At 52.0% G+C, this 23313-nt stretch overlaps 1 protein-coding gene across 1 annotated transcript in view; it reads left to right on the top strand.

The window, feature by feature from the left end:
• The window catches only part of RYR3 (ryanodine receptor 3), a 577606-nt gene that overhangs the window by 468694 nt on the left and 85599 nt on the right, over positions 1 to 23313 (top strand). Inside the window, exons 76-78 of the mRNA XM_074955741.1 lie at positions 17703 to 17834; positions 18659 to 18771; positions 21922 to 22021. Of these exons, the coding sequence (XP_074811842.1) occupies positions 17703 to 17834; positions 18659 to 18771; positions 21922 to 22021 (345 nt within the window). The remainder of the gene's footprint in view (positions 1 to 17702; positions 17835 to 18658; positions 18772 to 21921; positions 22022 to 23313) is intronic.

Here is a 23313-nt window from a genome sequence, read left to right as displayed (position 1 = left end):
ATCGATCGTGGCACCCCTCCCAGCTGTTCCCTCCACTAGCTCTGCGACCGTCCCTCCCCCGGCCCCCAGGACGTATGCCCGGGCGGCGGCAGGCTCCCCCTCGCCTGCCGCCTCCTCATCTCGCCCACCCACTACCTCCGCTACCATCACTAGCGCCCGGGGCCCTCTTCCCGCCCTGACCAGGAAGCACGGTGTCCGTTGCCTCCTGGTGCCCGCCTCGCCCCACGTGGAAGCATACGTGCAAGCGTTGGCGAAGGTGGTAGGACCCATGGCCATTGTGGCGGCCTCCAAGATGTATGGGAAGGTCGTTTTCTTTCTGGCTTCGGAGACTGCCGCCCAGGAGGCGGTGGAGAAGGGCCTAGTGGTAGGAGGGGTGTTTATCCCCCTAGAACCGCTAGAAGATCTGGGCGTTCGCCTCGTCCTCACCTCCGTTCCTCCCTTTTTACCTAATGTTGCCCTGTTACCCGCTCTTTCTGCCCTGGGAAAACTCGTCTCTGCTATCAGCCCTCTCCCGTTAGGCTGCAAGGACCCCGCCCTCCGTCACGTCCTTTCGTTCCGCCGGCAAGTGCAGATTTCACTGCCGGCGGGGGTGCGTGACGGAGAGGCGCTTGAGGGGTCCTTCCTAGTTCCCTACCAGGGAGCCCGCTATAGGGTCTTTTATTCCACCGGAGAGGCCCGGTGCTACCTCTGCCGCTCGGCGGGGCATGTCCGCAGGGACTGCCCTTTGGCCCGGGGGAGAGGGGCACCTGAGACCCCCGAGACCCGGCAGGATATCGGCCCTGTTGTTGCCGACACCCCTGGCCACCCGGCACCTGAAACCACCCCTCCTCCCACCCGATCCAACGCTGCCCCCGTCCGGGCCCAAGAGGTACCTTTCCAACAACGCCCGGGCGACCACGGGAGTCCCGCTCTTGCTGTAACCACCTCGGCAGAGCCTCTGGAGGAGAGTGTGGCACAGTTATTACCAGGTGCAGGAGAGGGCTCGCCCCAGGGAGAACCCCCCGCCCCTCCTGCTCCCTCACCGCTATCCCCCCGAACCCCTGAACCCTTGCCTCCGCGCCCCGCTCTGCCCCCTGCTATTCAACCCCCAGATGACGCTATGGAGGGCTGGACTGTAGTCCAGGGGAAGCGAGGCAAGCGGAGGGCTCGAGCCCCGCTGCATCCATCTGACGCGGAAGCCCCCCGGAAGACCAGGAAGGGAGGTACTGACCTTGAGCCTCCCGCTTCGGCCACGAGTGAGATCCATTCGCTGGTGTCGGGAGGTGAAGATAGACTGGCATTGGAGGGAGGACTCCCCCCTCCGCGGGGGACCCTCCCCTCCGAAGCCCCGGAGGAAGCCCCTTCTAACCGGATACCACCTGAACTCCCTACGAACCCCGACGTGACCGTTGAGGCGGGCCCTAGCGGAGAGGCCCCCAGGGTAGTAGGAGTCGGCCTCTCCTCTGTGTATGCAGAGATTGAGGCCCTAGATTTGACCCCGGTCACCCAGGGAGGGGATGATTTACTGCCGGCCAGCCTCGTTTTAGGCAATCTCACCCCAGGCCCCCTTTCCCCATGTTCTCTCCCCCTGACTGCCTTTCCGGGTGAGCACCCCACGGAAAGTGGTTTACCACCTGATGCCATGGCTGCCACGACCACCCCGAAGCCAGCATCTAGCATTGCTCGGAGCCCCCTCCCTTGCCCCTTAATCCCCGACCCTGCTCAGGAGGCATCTTCTTTTTGCTGCTCGCCTCCTGAAGCCCAGGGCCTTACCTCTGCCCCTGTCCCCACCCCTGTCCCGGTTCAATTTCCCTCCTCCTGCAAGGCTACTGCCGCCCCCGGGGTTATTTCTTTTCCGCCTTTTGCAGACCCCCCCCAGGGAGCAGTCTTTACGTTTTCTAGTTGCGACTCATTAGGAGTTGCGCTTTTCCCCCTGCCATCCCCTTCCACTCCAAGGCACGAGATGGATTTAATAACCCCAGCCTGTCAGACGCCCCGTCGGCGGTCCGCACCCTGCCTACCCGCCTTAGCGGACCTCGAGGCTGTATTAAGAACCCCATCGGGGAGTACCCCGGAAACCGTAACCCCATCCCCCCATGAGCTGCGGCATGCACTACGGCAGTTCTTAGAGCACACCCGTGGTGCCCGCAATAGGGCACAGCTGGCTCTCCAGTGATGGGGGGACTTCGATCAACTTGTTCAGGCCGCAAGGGCCCTTATGAAGGAGGGCAGAGGGCAAGGGAGGCGCGGTGCTGCGGCCTACGAGCGGGCCCGCGGCTTCCGGAAAGAGCTACTTACTTATGGGATGGGACACGGGTTGCTACGCGACCCGCCGGGGGCCATGAGCACCCCCACCAATGAGAACTCCCCACCCCCCCGGCCCTCCGCATGACACCTCTCATTATTGTAACCCTGAATACCAGGGGCTGTAGGATGGCTCTCCGCAGGTCCCAGGTGCTCTCCTACCTTCGGGAGGGGGGGTACTCTGTGGTTTTCCTGCAGGAGACCCACACGGACCCAACCGCCGAGGATAGGTGGCGGCTGGAGTGGGGGGACGGGGTATACTTCAGCCATTGCACGACCTGGCAAGCTGGAGTGGCGACCCTGTTCTCCCCCGCCCTGCGGCCCGAGGTGCTAGGGGTCACTGAGGTCGTACCGGGCCACTTGTTGCACCTCCGAGTTCGTCTGGAGGGGCTCGTGGTCAATCTTGTTAATATCTATGCCCCGCAAGTGAGTTCACAGCGGCCACAATTCTACCAGCAGGTGTCCGATTTTCTCGGCACCCTAGACTCGCACGAGTGCCTGATCCTGGGAGGGGACTTTAACACTACCCTCGAGGAGCGGGACCGCTCGGGGGCCGAGCTGAGCCCGGCCGCCGCGACCATTCTCCGAGACATAGTTGACTATCACTCCCTAGTGGACGTCTGGCGTGACCATCACCCAGATGACACTTCCACGTTTACCTTTGTCCGGGTGGAGGCCCATCGGTCACACCGCTCTCGGTTAGACCGTATTTACCTATCCCGTTTCCATCTTTCACAGGCCCACTCCTCCACCGTTCGGCCGGCCCCTTTTTCCGACCATCATTTAGTTACCGTCACGGTCTCCCTCCGTGCGGAGGGACCGGGGCCGGCCTACTGGCACTTTAATAACAGCCTGCTGGAGGACGAGAGCTTTGTGATGTCCTTCCGGGAGTTTTGGCTGGCCTGGCGGGAGCAGTGGCGTGCCTTTCCCTCGGTGCGGCGCTGGTGGGATCTAGGGAAGGTGCGCGCCAAGCTCTTCTGCCGCAACTACACTCGGGGCGCCAGCCGACGGAGAAATGCAGCGATAGAGCAGTTGGAACGGGAGGTCTTAGAGCTGGAGAGGCGCCTGGCCGCCAGCCCCGGGGACCCGTCCCTCTGCGGAGCGTGCCGGGAGAAGCGGGAGGAACTTCGAGCCCTCGAGGACCACCGGGCCCGAGGTGCCTTTGTCCGGTCCCGCATCCGCCTCCTTCGGGAGATGGATCGCGGCTCCCGCTTCTTCTATGCCCTGGAGAAAACGAGGGGGGCCAAAAAACACGTCACCTGCCTTCTAGCGGAAGACGGCACCCCCCTCACGGATCCGGAGGAGATGTGTGGGAGGGCCCGTGACTTCTACGCAAGCCTTTTCTCCCCGGATCCGACCGATCCTGGCGCTCGCGGGGTGCTCTGGGAGGAACTCCCCACGGTCAGCGTGGGCGACCGAGACCGGCTAGAGCTGCCTCTCACCCTGGCCGAGTTCTCGGAAGCCCTCCGCCGCATGCCCACCAATAAATCTCCGGGCATGGACGGGCTGACCGTGGAGTTTTACCGCGCGTTCTGGGACATCCTCGGCCCAGACCTAGTCACTGTCTGGGCTGAGTCTTTGCAGGGCGGGGTCCTCCCTCTGTCGTGCAGGCGAGTGGTGCTTGCCTTGCTGCCGAAGAAGGGGGACCTCCGCGACTTACGAAACTGGCGTCCCCTCTCACTCCTTAGCACGGATTACAAAATCGTAGCGAAAGCAATTTCGCTGCGGCTAGGGTCCGTGATGGCGGACGTGATCCACCCAGACCAGACCTATACTGTCCCAGGTCGCAGCATTTTTGACAACCTCTTTCTAGTCCGAGACCTTTTGGAACTCGGGCGGAGAGACGGTCTGTCGTTCGCCCTCCTGTCTCTCGATCAGGAGAAGGCGTTCGATAGAGTGGATCATGGGTACCTCCTGAGCACCCTGCGGGCGTTTGGATTCGGACCTCAGTTTGTGAGTTTTCTCCGGGTGCTGTACGCCTCCGCGGAGTGTTTGGTTAGGCTCAACTGGACCCTGACCGAACCGGTCAGCTTCGGGCGAGGGGTGCGGCAGGGGTGCCCCCTCTCAGGCCAGCTGTACGCTCTGGCGATCGAGCCTTTCCTCTGTCTCCTCCGCAGGAGGTTGACGGGGTTGGTGCTGCGGGAGCCAGAGCTGCGGCTGGTCCTGTCGGCGTACGCCGATGACGTCCTCCTCGTGGTCCAGGACCCGGGCGACTTGGCGCGAGTGGAGGCATGCCAAGCCATCTATTCAGCAGCCTCCTCCGCCCGAGTCAACTGGGTCAAGAGCTCTGGCTTGGCGGTGGGGGGCTGGCGGCAGGTAAGCTCCCTCCCACCCGCGCTTCAGACCATCCGGTGGAGTGCCGGCCCTCTGCTCTATCTCGGCGTTTACCTTTCTGCCACGCACCCTTCTCCGCCGGAGAACTGGCAAAATTTGGAAGGCGGCGTGATTGAGCGGATCAGGAAATGGACGAGGCTACTCCGATGTCTCTCCCTTCGGGGGAGAGCACTGGTGCTTAACCAACTAGTCCTGTCCACGCTCTGGTACCGGCTCAACACCCTAGCCCCGGCCCCGGGTTTCCTGTCCCACCTCCGGAGATTGATTCTGGAGTTCTTTTGGTCAGGATTGCACTGGGCCCCTGTTGGAGTTCTTCATTTGCCCCTGAAGGAAGGAGGGCAGGGCCTGAAGTGTCTGTACACTCAGGTCCTCGTTTTCCGCCTCCAGGCCCTGCAGAGGCTCCTTTATAGTGCAGGTAGTTCGACGTGGAGCATATTGGCGCACGCCTTCCTACGCCGCTTCCATGGGCTCTGATATGACCGGCAGCTCTTTTATCTTTGTCCGAGAGGTTTTCCGCGAGACCTCTCCGGGCTGCCGGATTTCTACCAGGACCTCCTCCGGACCTGGAAACTGTTTTCAACCACCAGGTCTGTGGCGGCCATCGTTGGGGCAGATCTCCTCACGGAGCCCCTGCTACACAACCCCCAACTTCGTGTGCAGGCGGCGGAGTCCCGCACGGTGCGCCAGAGGTTGGTCCTGGCGGGAGTTACGAGGGTCGGGGACCTCCTGGACTGCGACCGGGGAGACTGGCTGGATCCCCTGACGCTCGCTCGACGCATGGGGCTCTCCAGCCTTCACACCCCCCGGCGCGTGCTTCAGGAGGTGGAGGCCGCTTTGACCCCCGCTGCTCGGGCTTATGTCAGCCGAGCCTTGCGCGAGGGCGCACCCCGCCCATCCTTTACCCCAGGCCCGCCGGACCTTTCCATCGGGCCCCTACCCTGCCGATCCCAACACACCCCTCATCCTTTCACTGCAAGCCGGCTGCATGAATTGCAACCGGTCGGTTTTCAAGTTGCACCACGGCAATATTTATATACACTCACGCTCCATACCCTTCACGCCCGCACCCTGGTGTCCCGCCCCGACACAAAGTGGCGAGATCTCCTACCACCCTTGGAGGGGGAGCAACCTCGGTGGGCCAGCCTGTACTCCACCTTGGTCCCGAGGCCTGTCGGGGACATCAGTTGGCGGCTCCTTCACGGGGCCGTGAGCACGGGCGTGTTTTTGACACGTTTCACCTCCGTTCCGGAGACTTGCCCCTTCTGTAATGTGAGGGAAACCCTGGCGCACGTCTATTTAGAGTGTGCCAGATTGCAGCCTCTTTTTCGGCTCCTCACAAATATTCTTTTGCGCTTTTGGCTTCATTTCTCCCCTCACCTCTTTATCTATACACTCCCCATCCGTGGCCCCACCAAGTCGCGAGATCTCCTGGTTAGCCTCCTCCTAGCCTTGGCTAAGACAGCCATTTATAAGACCAGAGAGCGGAGGTTGGCTCATGAGGCGTCCTGCGATTGTAGGGCCGTTTTCCGATCCTCAGTACATTCACGCATCCGGGCGGAGTTCCTCTGGGCGGCGTCCACCGACTCCCTTGACACCTTCGAGGAACGGTGGGCGCTGTCCGGGGTTCTCTGCTCGGTGACCCCGTCCGGTTCCCTCCGTCTGACCCTCTGATTGAGGGACAGAGCGAGAGACGCCAGCCACAGCCGTTAGCTGCTGTGAATACCATCATTATTGTTATTTAGGAGGGGTCTTATAATACATGGGTGTGCCCCCCTCCCTCCCAACCACCCACCCCGCAGCCGTGCCCATCTTGTCGGGCACTCTCAGGAGAGGGAGGGTCGGTGACCCTGGGCGCGGCACTAGGTAACTCGAGGGGGTGGAAGACCACGAGTGTCGAGGAAGCCCCCCCGCTCTAGGCCACCAGGTAACTCAGGAGGGTGGAAGACCACGAGTGTCGAGGAAGCCCCCCCGCTCTGGGCCTGGGCTAGCCTGAACACCTCTCCCTCCTGAAAGCTGTTGTGTTATACCTTCTGATTGCGTTGTTTTGTTGCTAAGTTTTCCTTTATCTTTTTGTAATCTCTGTAACTGTTACAAATAAACTTCTTTTCTGTTTCAAAAAAAAAAAAAACAAAAAACAAAAAAAAAACACCTTCCCTGTTACCTTACCCAGGGAAAAGGGACCTCCTTCGCTTGCTGCTAATCTATTTGCTTTCTATTCTCTCCTAAAGCCCCCTGGCCTGGGCTTTTCTTACTTTTTGACCCTGCTTCAGTTCCCCCCCACCACGACCGGGCCAGACGCTTTTTCTTCATTTTTTTTTTGCTGTTTTTCTTTGCTGCTGTTCGAGTGCTGGTCGGCTGCCAGCTTGCTGCCATCCCCCCCACGCCTGCCCTCGGACACTGCTACTGCTCCAGCTGAAACCCCCAGAGGAGTGAGGGAGGACTGCCAATCCACTCCCCAGAGGAGGGGAGTGGACACCCCCAGACCCAGCCGTTTGCTGTTCGTTTGTGGACCCTTAATTAACCAACAAGTTATTTTTTTCTTCTTATCTACTTGGCATTTTTTGGAATGCTCCACAAAGCCCGGGAGAGAAGACAGCAGACAGAGAAATCGCCCAGGGAAGCTACAAATCATCGTGGAGGGGGCCGTAAGACTGAGTAACTTTTGAACTGTACTCTCGTGTGGGGGGAGTTTGACTGTGTCTTAACTGCATTTGTAGGGGCACAGGGGGTGTGGCACAGAGCTGCCCCCCGATCCATCCGTGCCCCCCCAACACTACTACAACCGTCACGGCCCCCCCACCATCTGTCCCTGCTGGCAACTTGCCATCTGCCTCTGGATTCAGCTGCTTGCTCTGAATTCCGCCGTCCGGACCAGACACAACAGCCGACCAAACGAGACTCTTTGGACAAACGCGTGTGGGTCCACGTTCCCCCCCCACCCCCCAGACTGCCCACCCCACAGTTTGCCCCTACTACCTGACCCCAACTCCTGTTTGCTCCCCCTGTCCAGTCCGACCCATTTGGTCCCGCTCCCCCCGCCTGCAGCCCAGCAGGGAGAAGTGGTTAATCTGCTTCCCCCTCCCCCCTCCTCCTTCTGGTGCCTCCCCGTCTCTCCCTGCTCACAATGGCGGGGAATGAGAGGGGTGAGGACCCTCTAACAACCTCAGCTGCCCCTCCCACACCTACCCCCCTGCCCAACCCCCAACCTCCCCCCCTGCTGCTAAAACACCTGCCACCGCACCCACTGGGGCATCGGCAGCAGGAGGCACCGGGGCGACTACCGCCACTGCTACGCCCACCGCCCCCCCAGATTCTAGGAGAGCCCCCCCAGTTGGCCAGAAAGGCCAGGGTGTGAAGAAGGGAAAGGGCCCCACTACGACCACCAGGCCCTCCATGGCAGGGGCTGCCCCCACCGCTGTGGCCTCGTCATCGACCATGGCGTCCCTCCCCGCTGTTCCCTCCACCAGCTCTGCGAGCGTCCCTCCCTCGGCCCCCAGGGTGTATGCCCGGTCTGTAGCAGTCCCCCCCGCCTGCCGCCTCATCATCTCGCCCACCCACCGCCTCCGCTATCATCAATAGTGGCCGGGGCCCCTTTCCCACCATGACCAGGAAGCACGGCGTCCGTTGCCTCCTGGTGCCCGCCTCACCCCATGTGGAGACATACGTGCAGGCATTGGTGAGGGTGGTAGGACCCACGGCTATTGTGGCGGCCTCCAAAATGTACGGGAAGGTCGTCTTTTTCTTAGCATCGGAGGCTGCCGCCCAGGAGGCGGTGAAGAAGGGCCTGGCAGTGGGGGGGTGTTCGTTCCCCTGGAACCGCTAAAGGACCTGGGCGTCCGCCTAGTCCTGACCTCCATCCCTCCTTTTCTATCCAATGCCACCCTGTTAACCGCTCTCTCCACCCTGGGGAAACCCGTTTCTGTCATCAGCCCTCTCCCGTTAGGCTGCAAGGACCCCATCCTCCGTCACATCCTTTCGTTCGGTCGGCAAGTGCAGCTTCTACCGCTGCCGGTGGCGCGTGACGGAGAGGCACTCGAGGGGTCCTTCCTAGTCCCCTACCAGGGAGCCCGCTATCGCCGACGTCCCTGGCCGCCCAGCACCTGAAACCACCTCTCCTCCTGCTCGATCCACCGCTGCTCCCGCCCGGGCCCAAGGGACACCTCCCCTGCAACGCCCAGACAAGCGAGGGAGCCCCGCCCTTGCTGTTAACAATCCAGCAGAGCCTATGGAGGAGGGTGCAGCAAAGATATTACCGGGCATAGGAGAGGGCCCGCCCCAAGGAGAACTTCCCCCCATGCTGCCTCACCGTTACCCCCCCCGAGCCCCTGAACCATCACCTCTGCCCCCCGACACGACCCCTGCTAACCAGCCCCCAGACGATGCTATGGAGGGCTGGACCCTAGTCCAGGGAAAGCGAGGCAAGCGGAAGGCTCGAGCTCCGCTGCACCCATCCGATGCAGAGGTCCCCCAGAAGACCAGGAAGGGAGGAACTGACACTGAGCCTTCCACTGTGCCCATGAGTGAGATCCATCCACCGGTGTCGGGAGGGGAAGACAAAATAGCACTGGAAGGTAGGATCTCCCCTCCACGGGAGACCTTCCCCTCCGAGACCCCTGAGGAAGCCCCTTCTGCCCGAATATCACCCGAAACCCCCGCGAATCCTGAAGCGACCGTCGTAGCAGGCGCCAGAGGGGAGACCCCCGGGGTGGCAGAAGACAATCTCTCCTCCATGTATGAGGAGATCGAGGCCCTAGGTTTGACCCTGGTCACCCAGGGAGAGGATGACCTACTGCCGGCTGGCCTCGATCTGGGCAACCTCACCCTAGTCCCCCTTTCCCCATGCTCCCTCCCCCTAACCGCCTTCCCGGGCGGGCACCCTACAGAAGGTAGTCCACCACCTGATGCCGTGGCTGCCAAATCCACCACAGAGCCTGCGCCTAGCATCACTGGGAGCCCCCTCCCCACCCCCTTAACCCTCGAATCTGTTCGGGAGGCGTCACCTGTTAGTTGCTTGCCTCCCGAAGCCCAGAGCCTCGCCTCTGCCCCTGCCCAGTCCACCTCCTCCTGCAATGCTATTGCTGCCCCTGGGGTTATTTCTTTCCCTTTTTTTGCGGATCCCCCCCCAAGGGGCAGTCTTTGCATTTTCTTGCCGCGACCCATTAGGAGCTGCAATTTTCCCTCCGCCGTCCCCTTCTACCCCAAGGCTTGAGATGGACCTGATAACTTTATCCTGTCAGATGCCCCGTCGGTGGTCTGCACCCTGCCTGCCCACCTCAGCGGACCATGAGGCTGCACCAAGAGCCCCACCAGGGAATAACCGGGAAATCGCAACCCCACCTCCCCATGAGCTGCGAAAAGTGTTGCGGGAGTTTTTAGAAGACATCTGTGGCTCCCGCAACAGGGTACAGCTAGCTCTCCAGCTATGGGGGGACTTTGATCAAATCCTCCAGGCCACAAGGGCCCTTATAAAGGAGGATAGAGGGAAAGGAAGGCACGGTGCCACTGCCTACGGGTGGGCCTGCAGCTTCCGTGATGATTTACTCACTTACGGGATGGGTCACGGATTGTTGCGCGACCCGCCGGGGGCCGCAAACACCCCCGCCAACAAGGAACCCCCACCCCCCCGCATGACGCCTCTCATTATTGCAACTTTGAACACCGGGGGCTGTAGGATGGCTCTCCGCAGGTCCCAGGTGCTCTCTTACCTTCGGGAAGGGGGGTACTCTGTGGTTTTCCTGCAGGAGACCCATACGGATCTGACCGCCGAGGACAGCTGGCAGCTGGAGTGGGGGGACGGGGTCTACTTTAGCCACTTCACGATTCGGCAAGCTGGAGTGGCGACCCTGTTCTCCCCCAACCTACGGCCCGAGGTGCTAGGGGTCACTGAGGCCGTGCCGGGCCGCCTGCTGCATCTCCGAGTCCGTATGGAGGGGCTCGTGGTCAACCTTGTTAACATCTATGCCCCGACAATGAGCCCGAAGCGGCCGCAATTCTATCAGCAGGTGTCTGACTTCCTCAGCACCCTAGATTCTCACGAGTGCCTAGTCCTGGGAGGGGACTTTAACACCACCCTAGAGGAGCAGGACTGCTCAGGGGCCGAGCTGAGCCCGGCCGCTGCGAACATTCTCCGAGAAATAGTTGAACATCACTCCCTAGTGGACATCTGGCATGACCAACACCCAGATGACACTTCCACGTTCACCTTTGTCCGGGTGGAGGCCCATCGGTCACACCACTCTCGGTTGGACCGTATTTATTTATCCTGTTTCCATCTTTCACAAGCCCACTCCTCCAACATTCTGCCGGCCCCATTTTCCGACCATCATCTAGCCACCATAACAGCCTCCCTCCGTGCAGAGAGGCTGGGGCCGGCCTATTGGCATTTTAGCAACAGCCTGTTGGAAGATGAGGGCTTCGTGACATCCTTCTGGGAGTTTTGGCTGGCCTGGCAAGAGCAGCGGCGTGCCTTTCCCTTGGCGCGGCGATGGTGGGATCTAGGGAAGGTGCACTCCAAGCTCTTCTGCCGTGACTACACCCGGGGCACCAGCCGACGGAGAAATGCAGCGATAGAGCAGTTGGAACGGGAGGTCTTAGAGATGGAGAGGTGTCTGGCCGCCAGCCCTGAGGACCCGTTCCTCTGCGGAGCGTGCCGGGAGAAGCGGGAGGAGCTCCGGGCCCTCGAGGACCATCGGGCCCAAAGTGCCTTTGTTCGATCCCGCATCCACGTCCTTCGGGAGATGGATCGCGGCTCCCGTTTCTTCTATGCCCTGGAGAAAATGAGGGGGGCCAAGAAACACGTCACCTGCCTTCTGGCAGAAGACAGCACCCCCTTCACGGATCCAGTGGAGATGTGTGGGAGGGCCCGCAACTTCTACACAAGCCTTTTCTTCCCGGATCCGACCGATCCTGGTGCTTGCAGGGTGCTCTGCGAGGAACTCCCCACGGTCAGCGTGGGTGACCGAGACCGACTAGAGCTGCCTCTCACCCTGGCCGAGTTCTCGGAAGCCCTCTGTCGCATGCCCACCAATAAATCTCCGGTCATGGACGGGCTGACCGTGGAGTTCTACCGCGCGTTCTGGGACATCGTTGGCCCAGACCTAGCCACTGTCTGGGCCAAGTCTTTGCAGGGTGGGGTCCTCCCTCTTTCGTGCAGGCAAGCGGTGCTCGCCTTGTTGCCGAAGAAGGGGGACCTCCACGATTTACGAAACTGGCGTCCCATCTCGCTCCTTAGCACGGACTACAAAATCGTAGCGAAAGCAATCTCACTGCGGCTAGGGTCCGTGATGGCGGACGTGATCCACCCAGACCAGACCTACACTGTCCCGGGCCGCAGCATTTTTGACAACCTATTTCTAGTCTGAGACCTTTTGGAACTGGGGCGTAGAGACGGTCTGTCGTTCGCCCTCCTGTCTCTTGATCAGGAGAAGGCGTTTGATAGAGTGGACCATGGGTACCTTCTGGGCACTCTGCAGGCGTTTGGATTTGGACCTCAGTTTGTGAGTTTTCTCCAGGTGCTGTCCGCTTCCACGGAGTTTCTGGTTAGGCTCAACTGGACCCTGACCAAACCGGTCAGCTTCGGGCGAGGAGTACGGCAGGGGTGCCCCCGCTCGGGCCAGCTGTACACTCTGGCGATCGAGCCCTTCCTCTGTCTCCTCCGCAGGAGGTTGACAGGGTTGGTGCTGCGGGAGCCGGAGCTGTGGCTGGTCCTGTCGGCGTACGCCGATGACGTGCTCCTTGTGGTCCAGGACCCGGGGGACTTGGCGCGGGTGGAGGCTTGCCAGGCCATCTATTCGGCAGCCTCCTCCGCCCGAGTCAACTGGGTCAAGAGCTCTGGCTTGGTGGTGGGGGACTGGCGGCAGGTGAGCTCCCTCCCACCCGCGCTTCAGACCATCCGGTGGAGCACGGGTCCACTGCTCTACCTAGGCGTTTACCTTTCTGCCACGCACCCTTCTCCGCCGGAGAACTGGCAAAATTTAGAAGGCGGGGTAATAGAGCGGCTCCGGAAATGGACGAGGCTACTCCAAGTCTCTCCCTCCGAGGGAGAGCACTGGTGCTTAACCAACTAGTCCTGTCCACGCTCTGGTACCGGCTCAACACCCTGGTCCCGGCCCCAGGTTTCCTGACCGACCTCCGGACATCAGTTCTAGAGTTCTTTTGGTCAGGAATGCACTGGGCCCCTGTTGGGGTTCTTCCTCTACCCCTGAAGGAAGGAGGGCAGGGCCTGAAGTGTCTGCACACTCAGGTCCGTGTCTTCCGCCTCCAGGCCCTGCAGAGGCTCCTTTATAGTGCAGATAGTTCGACGTGGAGCATATTGGCGCATGCCTTCCTGCGCCGCTTCCAAGGGCTCCGATACGACCAGAAGCTCTTTTATCTTTGTCCGAGAGGTTTTCCGCGAGACCTCTCCGGGCTGCCAGTCTTCTACCAGGACCTCCTCCGGACCTGGAAACTGTTTTCAATGACAGGGTCCGTGGCGGCCACCGTAGAAGCAGATCTCCTGGCGGAGCCCCTGCTACACAATCCCCAGCTCCGTGTGCAGGTGGCGGAGTCCCGCTCGGTGCACCAGAGTTTGGTCCTGGCAGAAGTCACGAGAGTCAGAGACCTCCTGGACTACGACCGGGGAGACTGGCTGGATCCCCTGATGCTCGCTCGGCGCATGGGGCTCTCCAGACCTCGTACCCCCCGGCACGTACTTCAGGAGGTGAAGGCCGCCTTGATGCCCGCTGCTCGGGTTTATCTCAACCGAGCCCTGCGCAAGGGCGCACCCCGCCCACCCTCTACCCCAGGCCCGCCAGACCTTTCAATTGGGCCCCTACCCCGTAGCTCCCAACAAACCCCTCACCCTTTCACTGCGAGCCGGCTGCATGAACTGCAACCGGTCAGCTTCCAAATCGCGCCACGGAAATATCTATACACACTCACGCTTCACACCCTTCACGCCCACACCCTGGTGTCCCACCCCGTTACAAAGTGGCAGGACCTCCTGCCACCTTTGGAGGGTGAGCAACCCTGGTGGGCCAGCCTGTATTCCACCTTGGTCCCGAGGCCCGTCGGGGACATTAGTTGGCGGCTCCTTCACGGAGCTGTGAGCGCGGGCGTGTTTTTGACGCGGTTCACCCCCATCCCGGATACTTGCCCTTTTTGCAACGTGAGGGAAACCCTGGCGCACATATATTTAGAGTGTGCCAGGTTGCAGCCCCTTTTCCGGCTCCTCACGAATATCGTATTACGCTTTTGGCTACACTTTTCCCCTCACCTTTTTATCTACATGCTCCCCACAAAATCACGGCCCCACAAAATGTGGCCCCACAAAATTGCGAGATCTCCTGGTTAACCTCCTCCTAGCCCTAGCTAAAACAGCCATTTATAAAACCAGAGAGGGGAGGTTGGCTAATGAAGCATCCTGCGATTGTAGGGCCGTTTTCCGATCCTCAGTACATTCATGTATCCGGGCGGAGTTCCTCTGGGCAGCGTCCGCCGACTCCCTTGACGCCTTCGAGGAGCGGTGGGAGCTGTCCGAGGTTCTCTGCTCGGTGACCCCGTCCGGTTCCCTCCATCTGACCCTTTGATTGAGGGGAAGAGCGAGAGACCCCAGCCCCAGCCGTTGCCGCTGTAGATACCATCATTACTGTCACCTAGGAGGGGTCCTATTACACGTGGGTGTACGTTCCCCCCACCCCCAAACTGCCTACCCCGCAGCCGTGCCCATCTTGTCGGGCACTCTCAGGAGAGGAATAATCGGTGACACTGGGCGTGGCACTAGGTAACTCGAGGGGGTGGAAGACCATGAGTGTCGAGGAAGCCTCCCCGCTCTAGGCCACCAGGTAACTCAGGAGGGTGGAAGACCACGAGTGTCGAGGAAGCCCCCCCACTCTGGGCCCAGGCTAGCCTGAACACTTCTCCCTCCTGAAGGCTGCTGTGTTATACCTTGTGTTTGCTTTTGTTTTGTTGCATAGTTTTGCTTTATCTTTTTTGGTGATTCTTTGTAAGTGTTACACAAATAAAATTCTTTTCTGCTTTAAAAAAAAAAATTACTCTCCTGTAGCCATCTGGCCCGACCCTGTCACAATAGGCATTGATTCCATGGGTGCTCCAGAGCTGGTGGATCCACGAAAAAAAATTAGCGGGTGCTTAGCACCCACCGGCAGCCAAGCTCCCCACTCCCACCCCCCTAGCACCTCCCACCCATGGCCAGCCCCACTGATCAACTCCTCCCTCTCCCTTTCAGCGCCTCACACCTGCTGTGGATCAGCTGTTCCACAGTGTGCAGGAGGTCCTGGGGAGAGGGGTAGGAGCTGGAACTGGGTGTGAAGAGGCAGAGCAAGGCAGGCAGGAGGGTCTTGGGGGAAGGGGTGGATTCGGGGTGGGGCCTGGGGTGGAGTGGGGGTGGGAAGAGCTGGGATCACTCCCTCCCGCCTTCTTAAATATAGGTACGACATTAGCTATTCTCCAGTCATATTGCACTATCCCCAAATAAATAGATGTATTAAAAATCCTTGCTAACAGACTTGTAATCATACATTCCAGTTCTTTCAGCATTCTGGATGGAAATTATCCAGTCCCCCTGATTTGAGCACATTAAGTTTTTCTTCCACTTCAGATGTGGTAATTTCCATTTCCACACACGTTTCCATCATCCGTCCTGCCTTCATGTACATGTTCCTTGTTATCATCCTTTGTGAAAACTGAGATAAAGTATTCGCTTAGTTTTTGGGCCATATCTAGATTATCTTTAATTTCCTTCCCATCCACACTGCATAGCAGTCCAGCCTCATCCTTCATTATTCTCTTTTTATTTATATAACTAAAAAAAAGTCTTATTATTTATTTTAATTTCCTTGGTAAGGACTAATTCAACTTGATTTTTATCAATTCTCACTTTATTCCTACATTTTTGAACGTCCAAGATTTAGGGTTGGGGTTTTTTTGTTGATCAACCCCTTTTTCCATAGCCTATAGGCTCTCCGCTTACTCCTAATAACTTTTTTGGGGTGGTCATTCATCCAGCTGGGACTGGAGCCTGTCCCTACATTTTTTTTCCTTGCTTGGGATGCAAAATTCAGATAGTTTTTGTATAGTTGATATGAAGAAGTTCCAAGCCTTTACATTTAAGTCTTTGAGCTTTTCAGTCCAATTGACTCCTTTAACTAATTCCCTTAATTTCCTAAAGTCTGCCCTTTTGAAGTAAAAAATCATAGTTGACTATCTGGTTTTGATTATACTTCCATTTAATTTAAACTGAATCATCTCATAATCACTCAATCCAAGGTTATTTCCTACAATCAGTTTTGCTCTGATGTCCTCTACTTACTAAAACTAAGTCTAAAATTGCATTACCTCTTCTTGGTTCGATGACAGTTTAATGAAGAAAGCTGTCATCTATCATATCCAAGAATAACTGGGCCCTACCAGTATTATTAGTATTTATTCTCCAATTTGTATCTGGGAAGCTAGAGTCTTCCATTATGACACAATTCCTAATAATATTTATCTCTCTAATAATATTAAAGAGATTGCTATCCATGTATGAGTCTATAGCAGACCCCTATGCAATCCTAACAGAACTTTTTACAATCCTGCCTCAAAGTGATTTTGAGCGAAACAGATCTATCACTTACTATCACTTCTTATTCCTTTACGGTTAATCACTTAATTGATGTACAGTTCTATCCCACCACCTTTACCTTTATTCTTATCTCTCCTAAGCAGCACATCCCTTTCAATACCTGTATGTGACTCATGAGGACTATTCTACCGTTTCCGTAATCCTCCTACTATCCAGTTTAAACCTTCTGCACCAGTAGTTGCAGTTCCTCCATTTTATTGCCCAGACTCCTTGTGTTCATGTACAAGCATTTCAGTGTTTCCCTCGCACCATACTCGGTTTTCTACCTGGATTAGATATCGTCCTTTCACTAACCGTAACACCTACCTGACTACTACTTCAATCAACATTTGTACTTTTGTCCTCCTTGCTGTCCCTACTCTTGCTTTGTGGTGTTTCATTATCTCTTACTGTATCTTCATTTAGCTGATTATTCATCCAGCTGGGTCTGGATTCAGACCCAGCTGATCTAGCTAAGAGATTTGAAGCATCCTATTCTCCAAAGGGTACTCGTTTTGGAGCCTAAAGTTGAACTTTAACTATTTCACTATTGGTCATTCCAGCAAAAGCATCCATTTTATGTGCTTATTCCACAATCCCCAAATGTCTTCCACACCTCCCCCAGCACCAAAAGCCCCAGTTGTGCCCTACTGGCCTGCTGAAACCCCAGCTTCCCCATGGCAGCTTGTGCAGTGCAGTTCTGCATTGTCAAAACAAAAATCTGTGAAATACTGCAAAGTAAAAAATATAAGTGCAATGTAAAATACATTAATTTTAATATCAAAATAGACAGCACACAGTTCACATTACTGTGGGTATTGTACTTTTTCATACATAATTCTATATCAGCTTCCATATTTTTTATTTCATGAAGACACCACAAAATTCCCAGAATGCTTCACCAGCAATCATGAGAACCCATGGAGCCTTGTTACAGAATTTAAGTCCAGCTGTCCTAGTAGTTTGTGGACTTTTGTGCCATGGTTACAGATAATGGAGGCAAATGGGAAGTCTGAGATGAATGACGAAAATGAACTGGGACTATCTATCTCTTATCCATGTGAATCAGTAGTAGTAGTCATATTCATTATATTAAGGCAGGACTTGTCTACACAATGCATTAATCCTCACCAGAAAGGTGTAAATTCTGGTGCACACTAATATGCTATGCACTAAATGGCCCATTTGGACCTTGCTGATATTCACTAAAAGTTCCCTGGTGCATGTTAATGTGGATCCGTTTGAAAGGTAACTGTAGTAACGTGCACTAGGGAACTTGTATTATGAGTCAGCAGAGTCCATACAGGCCAGTTAGGGTGTGACACGCTATTGCACACTAGAATTTACTTTTCTCTGATGTGGACTAATGTACTGTGCTTAAAAGCCCTCAATTAGTTTGTTTGTTTTTTTAGATTAAGGAGCATAAAAAGACTCATTTATTATTTGAAAAATGTATTATACATATGAAATATCTTGATTTTAGTCTGATGACCCAGCTGTGAAATGGCAGTTGAACCTGTACAAGGACATTTTGAAAAGTGAGGAGCCTGCTGATCCTGAGAAAGCCGTGGAACGGGTGCAGAGAATCTCAGCAGCTGTCTATCATCTGGAGCAGGTGATAAGGACTACATTTATAAAGTACTTACTTTAAATTAGAACATGAGGTTCTTTCCTGAGAGCACATACTGTAAAATGATGTTTAAATTGCTTCATCAAATATACCTGTTGAACAATAGTTTCTGCTTAAAACTAAAATGTGTATATTGTAAATTTAAAGTGTCATCTGCTAAACTTTCAAAGTTCTACTTAGAAGAGCAATCAGAACATTTCTGTTTGCCCCTGAAAAATTCTATAAACAATCCCCAAGCAATAGTGCAGAAATTCAGCACACAACTTTTTAATTTAAAAAAGATGTGTGCGCATAAATGTAAGATTTTAATATACATATTTTCAAAGTGACTTCCACCTGTTTTCCATTTCTACACATAGGAATACCTTGTATTGGCAATGTCTGCACACTCTTGCATGTTCATTCAAATTATATAACTTAAATATAAAAATTCGTTTGAACCTGATTTGCATTCTGCCCATAAAAAAATCTGTCATTTTCATGCAAAAGTAATAGTGCAAAAAATTGTTTACATGAGTGACGGTGCCTGCAAATTTATTTATTCACAGAGGTCACATTTTGGAAATTTTACCCTTCAACCACATGTGAGATTTGTTGACATCAATTGGAGTTTTGTATGTAGATTGAGAACTGTATATGGCCCTAAGTAATTACAAAAAAGTGATTTTTATTAGAAAAGCAATATTTCTAAGAAGAAAGGAAGCTTTTGTAATATCCACTAATCAGTCTACTTGCTAGTCATGCAAATGAATTTTATCTGAATCTGAAGTGTTTGTACTGCACATATTGATGGAAGTGTTTTCCCATAGGTCGAGCAACCATTAAGATCAAAAAAAGCTGTTTGGCACAAACTCTTGTCAAAACAACGCAAAAGGGCCGTTGTCGCTTGTTTCAGGATGGCACCGTTGTACAATCTGCCAAGGTAGGTGCTTTAAAGGTTTATTTATTCATGAATAATTACGGTTGAGCAAGCGCTTCGAGGAAGACCAGGAATTTCTTAACACTCACACCGCCTTTGAAATCATTAGCAAGTTTGTTGCTTTGGCAGAGTTTCTATAGTTGGCAGATGCTGTGACTTTCTGATTTTTAATAAGAATAGTAAAACCAAAAGAAATGTAAACTTATTTTTGAAAAGATCAGCCCCTAGTGCCTTGGCATGCTTAGAAGGACGTGTACGTGTGCCAGCAATCTCTTTAGAGAGAGATTGTTGTTAATATCCGTTAAATAGCTTATAATAGGTTTTCCCATGTCATTCATTCCCCGTGGTGACCAAACAGGGGCTTTATGCCAAATAACCTACTGGAAAAAACACCACAGGAAGTACACTACTTTACAGACACCATATTTCAACTTTTCCCAGTCCTGGTGCAGCCCACTCTTATGTCCCTCACATCATGCCCTGTTACAGTTGCCACAATCTGTTAATCTGTTTCTGTCTATTTTCTATCTTCTGTCCTTTTCGACTTTGTTTGGTCTCCTTTATTTATTAATTCTCATCTTCTTCTAATTTCTTCCATTTTTTTAGTTGTTATTTTTCACTTTTAGCTGTCTTGTTCTGTGGCTTTCCCTCCATGTTTCCATCCACATGAAGGCTTCATGCTGCTTGCCGTTGGGTTATTTCAGCTATGTGGGGGGTGGGTCATGTATATTTTTAAAGCCTATATGAGAGCTGGGTGATAGAGCCGGGAAATTTTGGCTCATGGACTGCTGGTTGAGTCTGTGGTCCTGCACACGTGAGCTACTCCTGTGTCCAGCTGCATTCAGAGCACTGCGGGGGCTGGGACAGAATGTGTGTGCCCTCCTAGGGCCTATCCACTGCTTTGCCCACAGCTGCAAGATCACATTTGTGTTGGGGTGAAAGGACAGATCCACCACCATGCAATTTTCTTCATTCCTACAGTGGTTTTCGTTCATTCTGTGCCTTCCACCCAGTCTAGTTTAGGGCCTTCAAAGAGATCCTACCCTCAAAGTTGGGAAACATTGCACTACTAATAAAATGCAATTTCGCCAGTGAGTGTGTGTGCTGGATGAAGTTTGTTTCTTCCCTGAGAGAATAAAGAAATCTTTAACAGTCAATGTGCTTTGTTCACAGAGTGTTCACAGAATGGTTACTAAAACGCATTTCATCTACCTCTAAAAAATGCATTATTGAAATGTATCTCCATGTTTGGTGTTCACAGCCTTGTAATTGCACTTATAATAGGGAAAGGAAGTTCAGTTTACCACATTAAGACCAGTGAAAGGTTTATTGTACAGTGAAGAGGACACATCCCATCTCTACAAATGACACGGAGTTCTGTATTCTTAGAGCTTATCTACACTTCCCAGGCAACCATGGTAGCATCTTACTAGATAATCTTTCTTGAACACAGTTCTTGCTAGAAAAAAGCTAACATGTCCATAGAGGGAAGAGAAGGGGGGAGACTTAAATATAATGTAAAAACAAAGTAACTAGTTTTGGAGTGGTGGCTAATTCTTTCCAAAGTTCTGAGGATTTAGAAAAGGAGATCACATTTCAGAAGATGTACTACTTGTGGGTATATCTTGACAACCGTATTCTGGTCTAATGAATTAGTTTATTTATCCCAGGATATGCTTACAACCTCTAAAAGAAGAAACATCTAAGTGAAAAAAGAATGGGATATATTATTTTTCCCTGAAAAAAAGTCACACCTGCATAGTTTTTGAGATACTGGTAAATGGCCGTGCAGAAGATGGGGATGAAGTGAACCTCTGCATTTTTATCATCTATTATCTATAACTTACTGAATGTATTCTCTGTACCAGAAATATTGGGCCTGATTCATTTCAGACTTGCATCATTTTTATGATTAAGTTACTCCTGATTTTCACTAGTTCTGAGTGGTGAATCTGGCCAAGTACCTACTACTTGCCATTTCTAGGGATGACCTTTGATAAAACTGTGCTTTGGTGAGTCAGAATTTTGACATCCACCCCAAAATGGCAAGGTCCTAGAAAAAAAAATGGTGGGGCCTGTAGGTGTATTTCCCAATTGCTGTGTGCAGAATAAAGCATACAGAGGTTCCAGAAAATTCACAGCATTATGGCAGTGACATAAAGCTGTCATGTCATGATAATAAATACATAAATAATTATCTATCCATCATTTAAATTGATTGTGGCTTTAAGACATTTCTGAACTCTAGGGAGTTTGTCAAGTCGTATATGATTAGTAATAACAAGTGCTGTGCAACTAAGTCCTTTTGAACCACAATTTCGCATGCAGCTCTTCATATCTGAGTATGTTTTTCCCCAGTTTAGTTTCTGTATTATATTGGGATGAGAGTAAATTCCAAATTTAATAGCAAGACATTAGTTTTAGACACATAAAGCCAGAAAGCTGTTAAAAGCAGCAGGCTTTCCAGCATCCTAGAAAATACTAAAGATTCTAGAGTATTATGACCCTTTCTTCTGATCTGCCTCTGGAAGTCTAGATAGTGGTTCATATGCTTTCATGTTAATCTCACATTTATACCTGATTTTCTTCAATGGAACATTTGTTTTAATTTAAGATTATCAGTATGCTGTTTCAGAACTAAAAACATCTATTGATGTGCAGCTACTTGTTAAAATAGTACATCTAGTAATCATAAAGAGATTATTTAATTTTCCCCATAAGATTTCTAGGTGCTTCCTGTTCCTGTTCTGAGAAGTGGTTTGAGATACAAAGTAAATAGTAATTGTATTTTTTTAAATATTTTTGTTTCTCAAAAAGTGAACATTTTCAAAACTCATAAATACTACTCCTGTGTGCTCTTTGTTTGTAATTAGCTACAGTTTGTACAGTGCTCCGAAGATGAAAAGTGCCTTTTAAGTAATAAGTATATTTTGTGTGACATACGAATATATTTAAATATTTAGAGTTGATGGTTTAAGGAAATGCACTTTATTTACATTTTTTATTTTATTTTTATATACACGTGCATAGAGATACAGCAGAATAGAATGTACATGACAGTTATTCAAACATAACTTGCAAATGCAGACTACTTTACTGAATTTAACAATATATTGTTAGTTCTTAAATGAAAACCTATATGCTTTTCTTCAGACACAAAATTAGCACTTTCTTCCTGAGCACCTTTCAACGTGTTTGGCTGGAAAAAGTACATGAAAAAACTCAGTATGACAGGCTTATACTCATGTTAACGGTAATGTAACCTGTGGAGAGCCTCTTCTTTATGCGTGCACTTATTCCTTTCCCAGCCATGATATGACGTTGTCATAAAACATGAATTTGTACAATTTTTATAAGGGATTCTGATTGGTCAGTCTTTGAGGTTTAATGATTAAATGGTACCAATGCTGGCAATAACTCACAGGAGGTTATCCAAATAATCATTTCATTATTGCAAAAAGAAATAGGAAGTGCATAATTTGTATACTACATTCCCCAACAATGAGCATTTTATGTGTGTGTATAAATCAGATATGCCCTCTGGTCTTAACTTATGTATACCGTATTTACGTGATTTTTAGCATCAGTGCATTTAGTGCACTATACCTATGATAAAAAGAAAAACAAACAAAAAACTCCATGAATTAAATAACCGCTGCTTTACAGGATATATGGAGTACCTCTAAAAACAAAAACTCCATCTTAAATAGAACAGGGAACATGCAATGTAAAGGCCATATCCAACAGAAGCTTACTTCCAAGACTAGTATTTACTCTGTGAGTTGTCCCAGAGAAATCAGTGGGACTTTAGTATAGTAATTACTGTGTCCAGTGCTATGTGCTTGTAGGATCGGACACTAGGTTCTTGCGAAAGGCACTTTTCAGTATTTTTCCAGTGGATTTTTAAACCAAATGTCTTAGACAACACATCATTATTTATTTAATTTGGAGCTGAAAGAACATAAGCTGAGAAGAGACTTATGTTTGTGGAAAAAGGCACTGGTGAATGTCAAGAAGTTTTATGCTGCAGAAACTTAAACTTAAACGTTGCTGGATGAATTTTGCTGTCTTCGTGGACCAACATGCCAATTCCTCCAATTTTAATAAGAATTATTCATCAATTTCTGACCATATATTGTGTCCCTTCAATGTATAAAAATGTATGCTTATTTCTATGGCTATATTAAGACCCCAATCCTGCAACACTTTCACATTACTTAATATATATAAATACTTCAAGGGGATTGCTCACAGGCATAAAGTTAAACACATTCACAAGTGTTTGCAGAACCTAAATCTTTACCTAGGTTAATTCCATACATATCTACCATTCAGATGATTTAATAGCTGCGCTTAGTGTTGCTTTTCAATTAAAGCTAAATTTCCTTTGTCTAGTCAACTGTACGAGACACCAGAATTATAGCAGTCATTCGATTGTGAACATTATAGTAAAGGTTATAGTACTATTTCATTTAGACTCTATTTCTACTTGTTCATATAGTAACTTTCTGCAGGGGGAAACAACAGACAAAAAGCCCTCCTCTT

The sequence above is a fragment of the Natator depressus genome, chromosome 6, assembly GCF_965152275.1.
Source record: "Natator depressus isolate rNatDep1 chromosome 6, rNatDep2.hap1, whole genome shotgun sequence".
Lineage (NCBI taxonomy): Eukaryota > Metazoa > Chordata > Testudines > Cheloniidae > Natator > Natator depressus.
Note: the sequence above shows the minus strand (reverse complement) of the source record. Positions and strands in the feature narration are given on the sequence as shown.